Source organism: Muscardinus avellanarius (assembly GCF_963383645.1).
Source record: "Muscardinus avellanarius genome assembly, chromosome: 16".
Lineage (NCBI taxonomy): Eukaryota > Metazoa > Chordata > Mammalia > Rodentia > Gliridae > Muscardinus > Muscardinus avellanarius.
In genome coordinates this window covers 52,734,152-52,747,503 of record NC_137802.1, presented here as the reverse complement: position 1 = coordinate 52,747,503, position 13,352 = coordinate 52,734,152, and the positions used below count along the sequence as shown (strand labels likewise).

General features: G+C 45.5%; 1 protein-coding gene across 2 annotated transcripts; it reads right to left on the bottom strand.

Moving 5' to 3' along the window:
* Positions 1–1,600: 1,600 nt before the first annotated feature.
* Positions 1,601–10,223, bottom strand: PSME3 (proteasome activator subunit 3; the record flags this gene model as incomplete). 2 transcript variants are annotated; one of them, XM_080712329.1, is made up of 11 exons in its annotated part: positions 1,601–1,681; positions 4,351–4,437; positions 4,550–4,604; positions 4,703–4,770; positions 5,373–5,441; positions 5,670–5,782; positions 7,163–7,211; positions 8,777–8,881; positions 9,082–9,144; positions 9,269–9,301; positions 9,978–10,223. In XM_080712329.1, the coding sequence occupies 11 exons, from the start codon at positions 10,017–10,019 to the stop codon at positions 1,601–1,603; spliced, it is 765 nt and encodes a 254-aa protein (XP_080568455.1). The 2 variants fall into 2 exon arrangements, with proteins under 2 accessions (XP_080568455.1, XP_080568454.1); XM_080712328.1 differs by lacking the exon at positions 9,978–10,223 and adding an exon at positions 9,390–9,464.
* Positions 10,224–13,352: the final 3,129 nt, after the last annotated feature.

Below are 13,352 nucleotides of genomic sequence, written 5' to 3'. Positions count from 1 at the left end.
AAGAGGTCAAAGTACCTGTATTTTTTAATAATTTCTTGACATGGTAAAAGAATTTTACATTACGATCCAAGGGTGGTAGGGTGAGGAGGGTCAGAACAATTGAACAAAAAGGAAAAAAAAAAAACGAAAAAAAAAACACAGCAGAAGGGCAGAGGATTTAGCTGGAAGGTAGGTAGGGGCACTGCCCAACTAAAATGCAATTGGTTTGTTACTGAGCACTGTTCATGGGAAGACAGCATCCCGACTCCTCTTCTACTCAATACTGGGAGTGAAAATTATGCATTCCAGGTGGAAGTACGATTGGAAGACGACAGAGACAGGAAAAAATAAAAGTCACCGGCAGCCTGACCACAGCTATCAACTCTCAGTAGAATATAAAAGCTGGAGGCAAGTGGGGGTTAACACAAAAGCTGTTTAACAACAAAGGAAATCTCCAAAAGATTCAGGAGAGAGGAGGCAACTCTTCTATGGTTTTGACTTGTCCAGCATATTTACACCGACACACGTATGTATATATGTGCATGTGTACACAACACACACATATACATACAAATGACTGCTTTCCCTGGAAGCACAATACTATAAATAAGAGAAATATTTCCCAAAGGGAAAGCCCAACAGGAGCAGCAGCATCTGGACCTCACATTGCAGACACCCCACCCCGAAGAACAACTGGCCTAGGAAAAGGCAACTATGCGCCCGAGGACCAGCCTTTGCGTCCCACCGGAGAGGAGCGAGCTCCAGAGCGGCCTTCCCAGCCTCTGCAGCGGCTCGCAGTTCTCCAACTCACCCTGGGCACCAAGTGGCTATCATCAGGAGGAAGGACGGTCTCAGGACTTCTGCTTGGGGATGTGATGACTAAGACCACTATCGCCTCCTGAGAGGGGTGTGTGTGACGGGAACAGGGAGGGGTATGTTGGGTAATGGAGTAGGAAGGCATGGGTGTAAGTCTCTGTGTGTGTGTGTGTGTACATGTGTACGCCATGTGCATGTGAAGACCCCCGTTGTAAAAACATCTGAAGGAGCTAAGGACCTGGCTAAAGGCCTAAGGTGTTGTCATGAGCAGGTTCAAGGTGAGATCTAGGTAGATAGAGACCCCTATGGCATCACCAGAGCAACTGCGGGAGAGAGGATCCAATGTCCCAGAGGCAGGAGACTTACGACAGGAGAGGATGGTGTCCACCCTGTGCCCCAGTTCCTAAAAACACCTAACATTTTCCCTATAGTTCCCTCAGCTTCTAACCAACTAATCATCCAGTGGAAGAGAACACAAAGCCTAAGACACAGGAGAGAGAAAGGCAGAGAGAGAAAACACAAACATTCTCGTGCCAAAATCCTGCACACATGAACCTGGAATTCTCCAGAAATTAGGACAGGCTGGGTGAGGGGTATTAGGGAAGGAGACAGAAGAGTTCCTGAGGCCTGAAAAAAGAGGTAAACACGTCACAGAACTAGATGAGAGTTTCATTACTCTAACTAAAAACAGAGAGGTGTGATTACTATTTCCAGCCAGTTTCCCCATCACGATAGTCATGTAACAAACCAAGGCAATGTCGGTCTTGAGCCAGACTCACAGAGTCCCCTGGCCCCGGCCCCGGCCTCAGTACAGTGTCTCTGCATTGCTGCTCCGGGGCCGTTTGATCTTCTCAATATTTTTCAGAATCATGTCATGTAGAGTGACCTGGGAGAAAAGGGATCAGAGAATCACATTATCTGTCAACTTCTACCCTCATCAAGAAAACAAGACCCCTCCACAGATCCCCAAGCAATCATGCACCTCATCCCAACTCCTCACCTGCCCTGTTTAAGATATCCTGCCTCTCTTACACCCCTGAACCAAGGATAACTGGGTATTACCACAAGTGTCTAACAACTAACAGCTATTGAACACTCATCGTATGGACAAATGCAATACAACCTTTATTTTAATATTTCACTTATTTTAAAAAAAAGCAGCCAGGCGTGGTGGTGTAATCCTAATATTTGGGAGGCTGAGACAAGAGGATCACATTTTTGGGAACAGCCTCAGCAAATAGTGAGACTCATCAATCTAGTGAGACTCTGTTTCAAAACAAAAATCAAAAAATAGCCGGGCATGATGGCGCACACTTGTAATCCCCGCGCTTGGGAGGCTGAGACAGGAGGATCACACGGGTTCAAAGCCAGCCTCAGCTACTTAGTGAGGCTCTCAGCAACTTAGTGAGACCCTGTTTCCAAATAAAATATATATATATATATTAAAAAAAAAAAAAAGGTCTAGGGGTATAGCCTGGAGGTAGAAAGCCTCCGGGTTCACCCCCAGTACCACCAAAATAAAAATTAAAAAATAGGGCTGGAGGTGCAGCTCGGTGGTAGAATACCCTTGGGCTCAACCCCCAGTCACATAGGTACACAAAAACACATATGCAGACAGGCACAGTAGCACACACTTGTAATCTCAGTACTTGAGAGGCTTAGACCAGAGGATAGCAAGTTTGCAGTCAGCCTCAGCTACTTAGTGAAAGCCTGTTTCAAAATAAAAAAATAGGGTTGGGGTGTAGCTCAGAGGTAAAATGCCCCTGGGTTCAACCCCCAGTAAAAACACACACACACACACACACACACACACACACACACACACACACACAAGCATGCAGTAAATGGTAGTCTAAGTCCCGTTTTATGCATGTATGTATTGGTACCAAGGACTGAACCCAGGGACAATCTACTTCTGAGCTACACTTCCAGCCCTATTTTACTCTTTATTTTGAAGGATCTCACTAAGTACTAGAAGATCTCACAAGTTACTGAGGCTGGCTGCAAACCTATGACCCTCTGATCTGAGCCTGCCAAGTACTGGGATTACTAACGTGTGCCACTACATTGGCTTATTTACTTATTTTTTGTGGTAGTGGGGAAGAAACCAGAGGTGTTCTACCTCTGAGCTATACCCCAGCTCTACTTCTGTTTTATTTTGAAATGGCCTTACTAAGTTGCTGAGGCTGACCTTGAACCTATGATCCTCCTGTCTCGGCCTCCCAAGTACGGGGGTTACAGGCTTAATCCCAGTGCTATAGTCTGGCCATAAGTGCCATTTTTGAGATGAAAAAATGAAGTTGTGACTTTGGGGTCAAAGTCACACATTATAGGTGGAGTAGGGTCACAAAACTCATGTCTTTTGACCCTAAGACCTTGCATAGCCTTAAGTTCCGTGGTAGAGATGGGAAACTGAAGTTGAACTTGAAGAAAGGTCAAAGCCACACACTGTTTATAAACCAGGCGTGGTGGCACATGCCAGTAATCCCAATATTTGGGAGGCTGAGAAAGGAGGATCACGGGTTTGCGGCCAGCCTCAGTAACCTTGTGAGGCCCTCTGCAACTTAATGGGACCCTGTTTCCAAACAAAAAAATTAAAAAAAAAAAAAAAAAAAAAAAAAGCCGGGCGTGGTGGCGCACGCTTGTAATCCCCGCGCTTGGGAGGCTGAAACAGGAGGATCACGCAGGTTCGAAGCCAGCCTCAGCTACTTAGTGAGGCTCTCAGCAACTCAGTGAGACCCTGTTTCCAAATAAAATATAAAATGGGTCTGGGAGTATAGCCTGGAGGTAGAAAGCCTCTGGGTTCCACCCCAAGTACCACCAAAAAAAAAAAAAAAAAAAAAAAAAATTAGGGCTGGAGGTGTAGCTCAGAGGCAGAATGCCCTTGGGTTTTTTCTCCTGTACCACTAAAACCAAAAAACAAACAAAAGCCAGGTGTAACTGGGCGTGATGGCACATGCTTGTAATTCCAGAACTTGGGAAGCTGAGACAGGAGGACCACAGGTTTTTGGATCTCCTCCAGCTACTTAGTGAGGTCCTCTACAACTTAGGGAGACTATTTAAAAATAAAGTATAAAAAATAGGGTGAGGGGTATGTATAGTGTAGAGGTAGAATGTCCCCGGGTTCAATCCTCAGTGCCAAAAAAACCAAAAAACAAAAAGTGAAGTCACACATTATAGGTGAAGTTGGGTCACAAAACTAAGTCTTTTGACTCTAAGACTCCCATATAACCGTGATATTCTATTTCATACACGTACCCTGCCCAGATAGAAAAGAGATACCCAACTAGACCCCTCATTGATGTCACACTTCTCAACACATGCTTACAAGCAGAATTTGTTCTACAATTTTCTTTTGAGATGAGGTTGCCCGGGCTGGTCTTGAACTCTCAATCTTCCTGCCTCAGCCTCCTGAATAGCTGGGATTACAGGCATGTGCCACAACACACAGCTGTTCTACTCATTTTACCTCCAATCCCCCGAGAGTTTTAAGAAAATTATCACCAGAAGTAAGAAAAGCCAGGGCAACTGTGGGCAAGGAGCAAGGCTACTCACATATTGATTCCTCAGCTCTGATATGATGAGCCGAAGGCTGATGTATTCTTTCTCATCAATCTCTGTCACGGTGCGGCGATAGTCTTCCTGTTAAAGGGAGGCAGAGGAAAAGGCCCAACTGTCAGACAGCTCATTCCCAGTAAGGTCACTCCTCCCCATCCTGCCACCTCCACCCTCAGTCCACAAAACCCCTACTTACCACATGGGGATATTTAGCTATTTTAGAAACCAATTTGGCTCTTGTAATATAATATCTGGAAGGAGAGATAAGAGGAGACAGCTGCAGGAGAGCCTGGACAGTACCTATCACCTCACCACTCCCAATTATCGGACAAAGCCCAAGTAGCCCTACCTAGAAATCTGGTCCAGATAAGATGCGGCTTCACTCTCAACAGTTCTTAGTTCTGCAACTGTCTCCTCCTGAGGGGGAAAAATAGGTGAGTCAAAAGCCACTTCTAGCTGGGCATGGTAACACAGGCTGGTGATCCCAGTACTTGGGAGGCTAAGATAGGAGGATTGCAGGTTCATGGCCAGCTTCAGCTACTTAGTAAGGCCCTCTGCAACTTGGTGAGACCCTGTTTCAAAATAAAGAATAAAACAACCGGGGCTGGGCGTGATGGCGCATGCTTGTAATCCCAGCATTCGGGAGGCAGAGATTGGAGGATCGTGATTAATGGACAACCTTAGCTACTTAATACAGCCCTTCGCAACTCAGTGAGACCCTGTTTCAAATATCAAGACTAAAAAATAGGGCTAAGGGTGTAGCTCAGAGGTACAATGCCCTAGGTTCCATCCGCAGTGCTGAAAGAAAAAAAAAAAACAACAAAAAAATGAGCTGGGGGTATAGCATGGAGGTAGAACACCACTGGGTTCCATCCCCAGTACTGAAAAGAAAACAAAACAAAAAAACACTTCCACAAGCACCCTGCAGTGGTCCCCAAAGAGAAAGGAAAACAAATAAAGCAGGGAAGATTAGAGATCTTCCAAACCTTTCTCCCCAGTTTATAATATAAACACATTACCTGAATGGACACTCCAAAGTTGTTCCCATCTTCTATCCTGGGAATCAGGAGCTGTACCCACATTTTGACCTGGAGGTTGAGAGGACCAAAACACATATATATGAGGACCTTGGCCTTTTCTGCTAAAGCCATGACATACACAATTCACATCGCTAGGGCTAGATGACAGGGCTACAGAAGTTAAGATACCTAACTTGCCAGCCCTGACACCATGCCTCCAGCCCCTCGTCCACCAACATTCACAGTCCAAGTGGAGCTACTTAAGGTCAGTCCACAGGTCACTAGCCCCTGCCTCACCGTGTTACATTTCTCGATCAGCAGCCGGATCTCAGGTTTCACTTTCTCAATAATGTCCACCAGCTGCTGGTTGCTTTTTAGCATCCCATTGGGCATCACAAACACCTTGGTTCCTGGGAGGAGTGTGAAGGTCAAGTAATTAGGGCAGGGGAAAGGCCACAGCATCCTTCGCCTTTTTCTCTTCTTCCCAAGTCCCATGAGATGCTATGACCTTGGCCTTTCATCTGTCACAATCCTAACCATGACACCACTATCAGAACTGAAGAGAGCCGGCCATGGTGGTGCATGCCTGCAATCCCAATACTTGGGAGGCTGAGATAGGCGGATCGAAGATTCGAGGCCAGCCTCAACATATTAGCAAGGCCCTCAGCAATTTAGTGAGACCTTGTTTCAAAATAAAAAATAAAGGTTGGGAGTTATAGCTCAGAAGTAGAATAGCCCTAGGTTCAATCCTCAATACCACCAAAATAAAGGGGGGGGGGGGAAGAGAGATCAATAAATGAATACCGACTATATGCCAAAACTTAAGAATAAGAACATTAAATAAATATATGCAACAACAACTACTATTAAAAAAGAAAAAAAGCCAGGCATGGTAGCACATACTTGTAATCCCAGTACTTGGGAGGCTGAGACAGCAAGATCACAGGTTCGTAGCCAGCCTCAGCTACTTAATAAGGCCCTCTGCAACTTAGTGAGATCCTGTTTCAAAAATTAAGAATATAAAATAAGGCTGAGGATATAGCTCGGAGGTAAAACGTCCCTGGGTTCAGTGTCCAGTACCACCCCTCCACACCCACATATACCCCCCCCACACGAACATGGAAGTGGGTTTCTTTTTGGGGTATAGGGATTAAACCCAGGGGCATTCTACCAGTCCTGTTTTTTATTTTTATTTATTTTTTTATTTAATTTTTTGGTGGTACTGGGGTTCCTGGAAGCCCTTCTACCTCTGGGCTACACTCCCAGACTTATTTTATATTTTTGAAACAGGTCTCTTAAGCCAGCGTGGCTATTCGAACCTGCTCGATCCTCCTGTCTCCGCCTCCCAAGTGCGGGGATTACAAACATGCGCCACCATGTCTGGCTCTTCACTTTTTTTATTTTGAAAGAAAGAGGGTTCAACTAGATTGCTGAGGGTCTCACTACTTGCTAAGGTTGTACTCGAACTTGCGATCCTCCTGTCCCAGCCTCCCAAGTACTGGGATTACAAGCATGTGTCATCATGCCCGGCTTGGAAGCGGAATTTTATAAAAAAATCTGAGATGCACAGTCTCAACCTTTAGTTGCTTTCTCTTGGTGATCTACAATAAACCAAACACTGTGTTTACTGGAATAGGTTTAGAGGGCTATGTTTAGAGGACCTCTTAATGGTAACACTGAGGAACAAAACCAGATCTTGTTTCCTGGCCTGAGAACAACAGATCCACCCTACTTCTCGGGGCACTAGTCACTAGGTAGGATGAGATGGGTGGGGTGGGGACAGCTTTTACCTTGGAAGGCCTCTTCACACTCATCCAATCTTCGCTTCTTATATGTTGGCTGAGGATACAAAAGGCAAGAATTAGCCTGCCTTCATAGGTGCCCATTACAAGATACCATTTAAGCAAATTACATCTCTTCCTTAACCCCTGAGGTGGTTTTTTTTTTTTTTTTTTTGGTGGTACTGGGGATGAATGCCAGGGACATTCTACCTCCAAGCTACACCCCCAGCCCTATTTTTTTATTCTTTTTTTTGTTTTGCAATGCTGGGGATGGAACCCAGGGGCATTCTACCTCCAAGCTACACCCCTGGTCCTATATTTTACTCTTTTTTTTATCTTTTGAAACAGGGTCTCACTAAGTTGCAAAGGGCCTCACTAAGTAGCTGAAGCCATCCACAAACCGTGATCCTCTGGTCTTCACCTCTCAAATGCTGAGATTACAAGCGTGTGCCACCACACCTGGCTTCATTCTTTATTTTTTGAAACAGGGTCTCACTAAGTTGCAGAGAGCCTCACTAAGTAGCTGAGGCTGGCCGTGAACCCGGATCATCCTATCTCAGCCTCTCAAATGCTGGGATTACAAGCATGAGCCACCATGCCTGGCTAACCCGAGGTTTTATTCCTGCATAATTTCCCAAGTACACACAAGGCTTTAAGAAAAGATTCTTACCACAAAGCAACTTACACTCTAATTGGGACAACAAAACTTAAGCAGTTGGGGAAGCTGAGAATGGTGACACACACCTGTAATCCCAGTACTTGGGAGACTGAGACAAGAGAATCACAGGTGTGAGGACAGCCTCTGCAAGTAGTGAGACTCTCATCAACCTGGTGAGACCCTGTTTCAAAATAAAAATAAAAATAAATTGGGCAGGGGTTGTAGCTTGGAAGTAGAATGCCCTTGGGTTCAATCTCCAGTACCAAGGGGGAAAAAAGCAGATGGGGAAGAAACTAAAAAGAACAGGAAAAAGAAACTAACAAAGACAGGGTGAGGATAATTAAAAGAATATGTACATATCTGCTGGTTCCACAAATAAGCATAATGTTCAATCAAGAAAAATGTTAATTAGCACCTGCTGTTTACCAGGAACAATGCTAGGGGCTGAGGATACAAAGACAAATAAGACAGTTCCTGCCTTTGACACATGCAAGCTCTTAAGACAGTAATGAAAGAACATGCAGTTTCATTGGTATTATAGTAGAATGCAGACTTGACTGATAAGAACTAGATGCTAAATATGCACAACAAAGATAGGGCCTGAAGTTATACAGCAAGTCTCAACCCACCCCAAGACTCAAGACATTAAAAAGAGGTAAGAAAGTCTTGTTCAGAGCCATAGGAAAAGCCAGATAACCTGGGGGAACCTGCAGCTAGTTTAGTCCTATTTCAAATTCACTTTAACACTGAGATGGCAATAACATATCCACCTCATGTTATAAATAAATATGAAGGGTTAATATCATGGGTTAAAAGTATACTGAAGTCATCATTCCTATAATACCCAGAGTCCTAATGCCCACATCTAAATCTCCCTGTCCTCTCTGTAATCTGCAAACTTACAAAGAAATAGAGGACTGAGAATCTACGGCTTAGAAACACAAAGATAAATATAAGATACTTACACCATCCAGTCCATCGTGGCTATTAGTGAGAAGAATGGGGTCAGGGACTGGGAGATTCATGTCTGAGTGGATCTGAGTTAGGTCATGGATGTTTAGGATTGGTTCCTGAAAGGAAGATACCGACCCCCCCCCCCAAAAAAAACTAGTCATTTCACGCTGAACAAATAAGTATTTCACTTAAAGGGCAAGAAATGAGAGTGCTTTACAGCATAAAAACACAACAGAATCAAAACAATGTCAGAAAGACTAGAATAAAAAGTAAAAAGGTGGAGGAATATTTAAGGAAAGAAAAGAAGGACGCTCACCTTCAAAAAACTATCAAGTTCTAACAACTTCTTTGGAAAAAAATTAGCCACCAAGTCTTCTGCCTAGATGAGAGGGAAATACACCTGAATTAATAACTGTAGGAAGGTCTCTATTTACAGGTATCTCCTCTGTGGGAATCTCCCCAACTGTTAACCAACATTCATTTTTTCTATTTATTTCACTCACCTCACTTGTGATCCGCTCCCTGAAAGAATCAACCTAAAATTAACAAAAAGAGCAATTCAGTACCTCGCAAGAGAGGTAAGGGCAGGATGAGGAATATCAAACCCAGCTCTCTTTCCCTCACCCTGAAATTGTAGTGAGAAGGTGAGAGACCCCCAGATTGCAAATACTTCATTTTTTTGAGGATCCATTTCTCCATCTCAGGAGAGGGAAGTCGGGGCTTGAGGGCAGCACCCGTCTGTCTCCTCTCTCTTTCTCCCTCCCTCCCTCCCTCCCCTTGTCTAAGCTGTCTGAATTTGGTATGTAGGCAAAAAACAGGAATACAGGTGGATGTGAGCTCACAAACGCACCAACTCCCACCCAGGCCTGACCTACGATACGAGCCAGTGCAGCCTCCAAGGGCAGGGTCGGTGGCAGTGCCGGGGGCGGGGCCGTTGCTGGGCTGGGGGACTTCCAGCTGTTACTGGCCTAGGACACGGAGTCCAACACGTGCCCGTGGAGGTCTCTCCATCACCAAACACGGTGCCGAAAGCCACCCTATAGTCTCCTCTGCCCCAGTGCAGTCTCCAGCAGTGAGGGGGCTGGGCTGAGCACAGCGGAAGCTCAGAGCTGGTGTCCCCGGGGAGACAAAGACGCCGCGGGGAAGGGGAATCCGGTCAGGCTGCGGGGGATTCGAAGCGCGGGGCGGGAAGTGCCGGGGCAGTGCCGCTACCTTGAGCTTCACTTCCTGATCCACCTTCAGCAACGAGGCCATGGCCGGGCCGGGCCGTGTCCGCTCCGCTGGAGACCGGAGACGCTGTGGGCTCCGGGGTGGGGGCCTGAGGGACCTGAGGAATCCCAGCTGCCCTCGGGACCCGGCCGCCCTGGCTGGCTCTCTCCCTGCTCGCTCTTTGCCTCCCTCCGTGCCGGCCCTGCGTCCGCCCGCCGCTGCCTGCTGCCTGCTCTCCCTCTCGCTTGCCCTCCCGGCTTTCGCCGCTCACGCCGGAAGTTACGTCACAGCCAATCGCCGGGACTCCTGCGAGGCTGTGCACGTGCTCTGCGCAGCCGCGCGGGGCCGGCTGCGGGCGCCGCCGGAGGGGCGAGGCGCGTTCCGCTTCCTGTGCCGGGTGCTGCTGGCGCGGTAAGAGGACGTGAAGGCTGGAGGGCTGCCGAGAACCGAGTCTCCGGGACGCTCAGCACTGTTTGACCCTCGGTTGGCCCGGAACTCGCCATCACCTAAGGGACTTCGGAACCGGCGCCGCCCGGACGACGACGCCGTCGCGCCCCAGTGACGTCGGCGCGAGGAAGCCGGCGTCCCGGTCCTGAGTTCTTGGGGTCTAGTCTACGATTTTCGCGCTTCCTACCACGATCAAGGCTTAGGCGTTTAGGCTAAGGCTGAGCAAAACACGTTGCGTTGTACCAGGCTTTCCTGGTATCAGTCTCCGCCATTTATTTATTAAAAACTCCCAGGCTTTAGAGATCAACTACCTGATCGGCAAATTGATGCCCAGAGCATAGCAAGGATGGTCCAAGGAAACATGGTGTTTCCAGTAAATCCTGGACCATATAGCAGACCTCCTAACCTCTAAAACAGTGCTGTAGTTGGACACAGTGGTGCATTACTGTAATCTCAATATTTGGAATTACAAATCCCTAAACAGGAGGATCAGGATCGTAGGGCTCATGCCTGGTAGTTTAATGAGACCCAGTATCAAAATATAAAGGGTTTGGGTAGAACGCCTATATGACTATATTATTCAACATGTTACTAATATAAAAAATATCAAAATTTTATTTTTTTCTCATTTCTTTTATTTTTTGTGGTACTGGGGATGGAACCCAAGCCTAAGCTGACACCTCAGGCACACAGATCTGGACAGAACAGCCGGACAGGCGGAAGTTGCCAACAAAAAGCATTAGAACAAAGTATACTGGGTTAATAAATTTCCTCATTCATAAATCAATAAAGAAATAATTTAAAAACAGCGATGTGGGTATAGCTTGGAGATAGAATGCTCCTCCGTTCAATGCCCAGTATCACCAAAAAAAGTTAAAGATTTTTGCATATCTGGAAAATAATTAGCTAAACTAATTACCCATGAAAATTGATTCAGAATTTTGAGAAAAACATTTAAGAGTTCAATGACATAGCTGGGTGTGGTGGTGCACACCTGTAATCTCAGTATTTGGGAGGCTGATACAGGAGGATTGCAGGTTCAAGGCCAGCCTCAGTAATGTGGCCAGATCCTCACCACTTTAATGAGACTGATTCAAAACGAAAAATAAAATAGGACTAGAGGTATAGCTCAGAGGTAGAAGTCTCCTGGGTACAAAACCAAACATAAAATAGGATAAACAAAGGATGCAAACACTTAATTTGTATGAGGAACTATTGTTGGAAATACTTAAGCCTTGCTAGTAATCAATACCAATTAAAATAACAGGGAAGTGCCATTTTTTGCACAAACTGGTCAAGGCATCATACGTTACTGAGGCAGAGTATAATTATGAGCAATCACCTTGAAAACAATTGCAAATGCTAGTCAAAAGATATGAAATAGCCATATTCTTAATTCAGTATTCCTAATTTTGAGGGGATTATTATTATTTGTGGTACTGGAGATTGAATGCAGTGGCATTCTACCTCCTAGCTACACCCCAACCCTATTTTCTTATTCTTTATTTTGAAACAGGGTCTCACTGAGTCCAAGTGGGTCTTACTAAGTAGCTGAGCCTGGCTGCAAACCTGTGATCCTCTTGTCTCAGCCTCCCAAGCACTGGGATTATAAGCGTGTGTCACCATGTCTGGCTTGAGGGTGTATTTTAAGCTCTTTGTTGTGGCATTCTTGTAATCACCAAAACTGGGAACAGTGGAAAACTCCAGCAATAAGGAAATACATAAAGGTGGCATACATGTAGTAATATAATACAGCCACGAGGACGCTCAGGACAAAAACTGTGGGAGCAACATGGGAAATGTTAAATTTGAGAAGCAGGATGTAAGTTGAGAGGTATAGTCAGCAATAAAGTATGTGCCTAGCATGCATGAATCCGTGGGTTCAGTCCTCAAAATAACAACAAAAACAAGCCCCCAATGATTATAATAAGAAGAAAGAAAACAAGCGTTGACAAAGATGTGGATAAATTGGAACCTTGAAACACTACTTGATGGAAATGGAAAATATTGCACTCATATTGAAAGACACTCTTGTAGTTTCTCAAAAAGTTAAACACAAGCCGGGCATGGTGGCAGCACACGCTTGTAACCCCAGCATTTGGGAAGCTGAAACAGCAAGATCGTGGTTGGTAGACAGCCTCAGCTACTTAGTGAGGCACTTTGCAACTCAGTGAGACCCTGTTTCAAAATAAAGAATAAAAAAAATAGGGCTGGGTGTATAGTTTGGAGGTAGACTGCCCCGTGTTCCATCCCCAGTACCACACACACAAAAAAGTTAAACATAGAATTATCATATTATCCAGCAATTTCACTTGTAGGTATATACGCAGTAGAAAGGAAAACATGAATCCAGCTGGGCTTGGTGGTGCACGATTGTAATCCTAGTACTTAGGAGGCTGAGACAAGATGATCTCAAGTTTGTGTCCAGCCTCAGCAATTTAGGGAGACCTTCCACAACTTAGCGAGACCCTGTTTCAAAATAAAAAATAAGCCAAAGCCGGGCGTGGTGCCACACGCTTGTAATCCCAGCATTTGGGAGGCTGAGACAGGAAGGATGGCGGTTCACGGACAGCCTCAGCTACTACTTAGTGAGGCCCTTTGCAACTCAGTGAGACCCTGTTTCAAAATAAAGAATAAAAAATAGGGCTGGGGGTGTTGCTCGGAGGTAGAATGCCCCTGGATTTCATCCCCAGTACCGAAAAAAAAAAAAAAAAAGAAAAAAAAAAAAAGCCAAGCATGGTGACGCATGCTTGTAATCCCAGTACTTGGGAGGCTGAGCTAGGACAATCGCAGGTTTGAGGGCAGTCTCAGCAATTTAGCAACAGCTTCATTAATTTAGACTCTTTCATTAAAACCAAAACAAAACAAATGCTGGGGATGTGGCTCAGTGGTAGAACAGCTGCCTAGCGTGTATAAGGCCCTGGGTTTAAT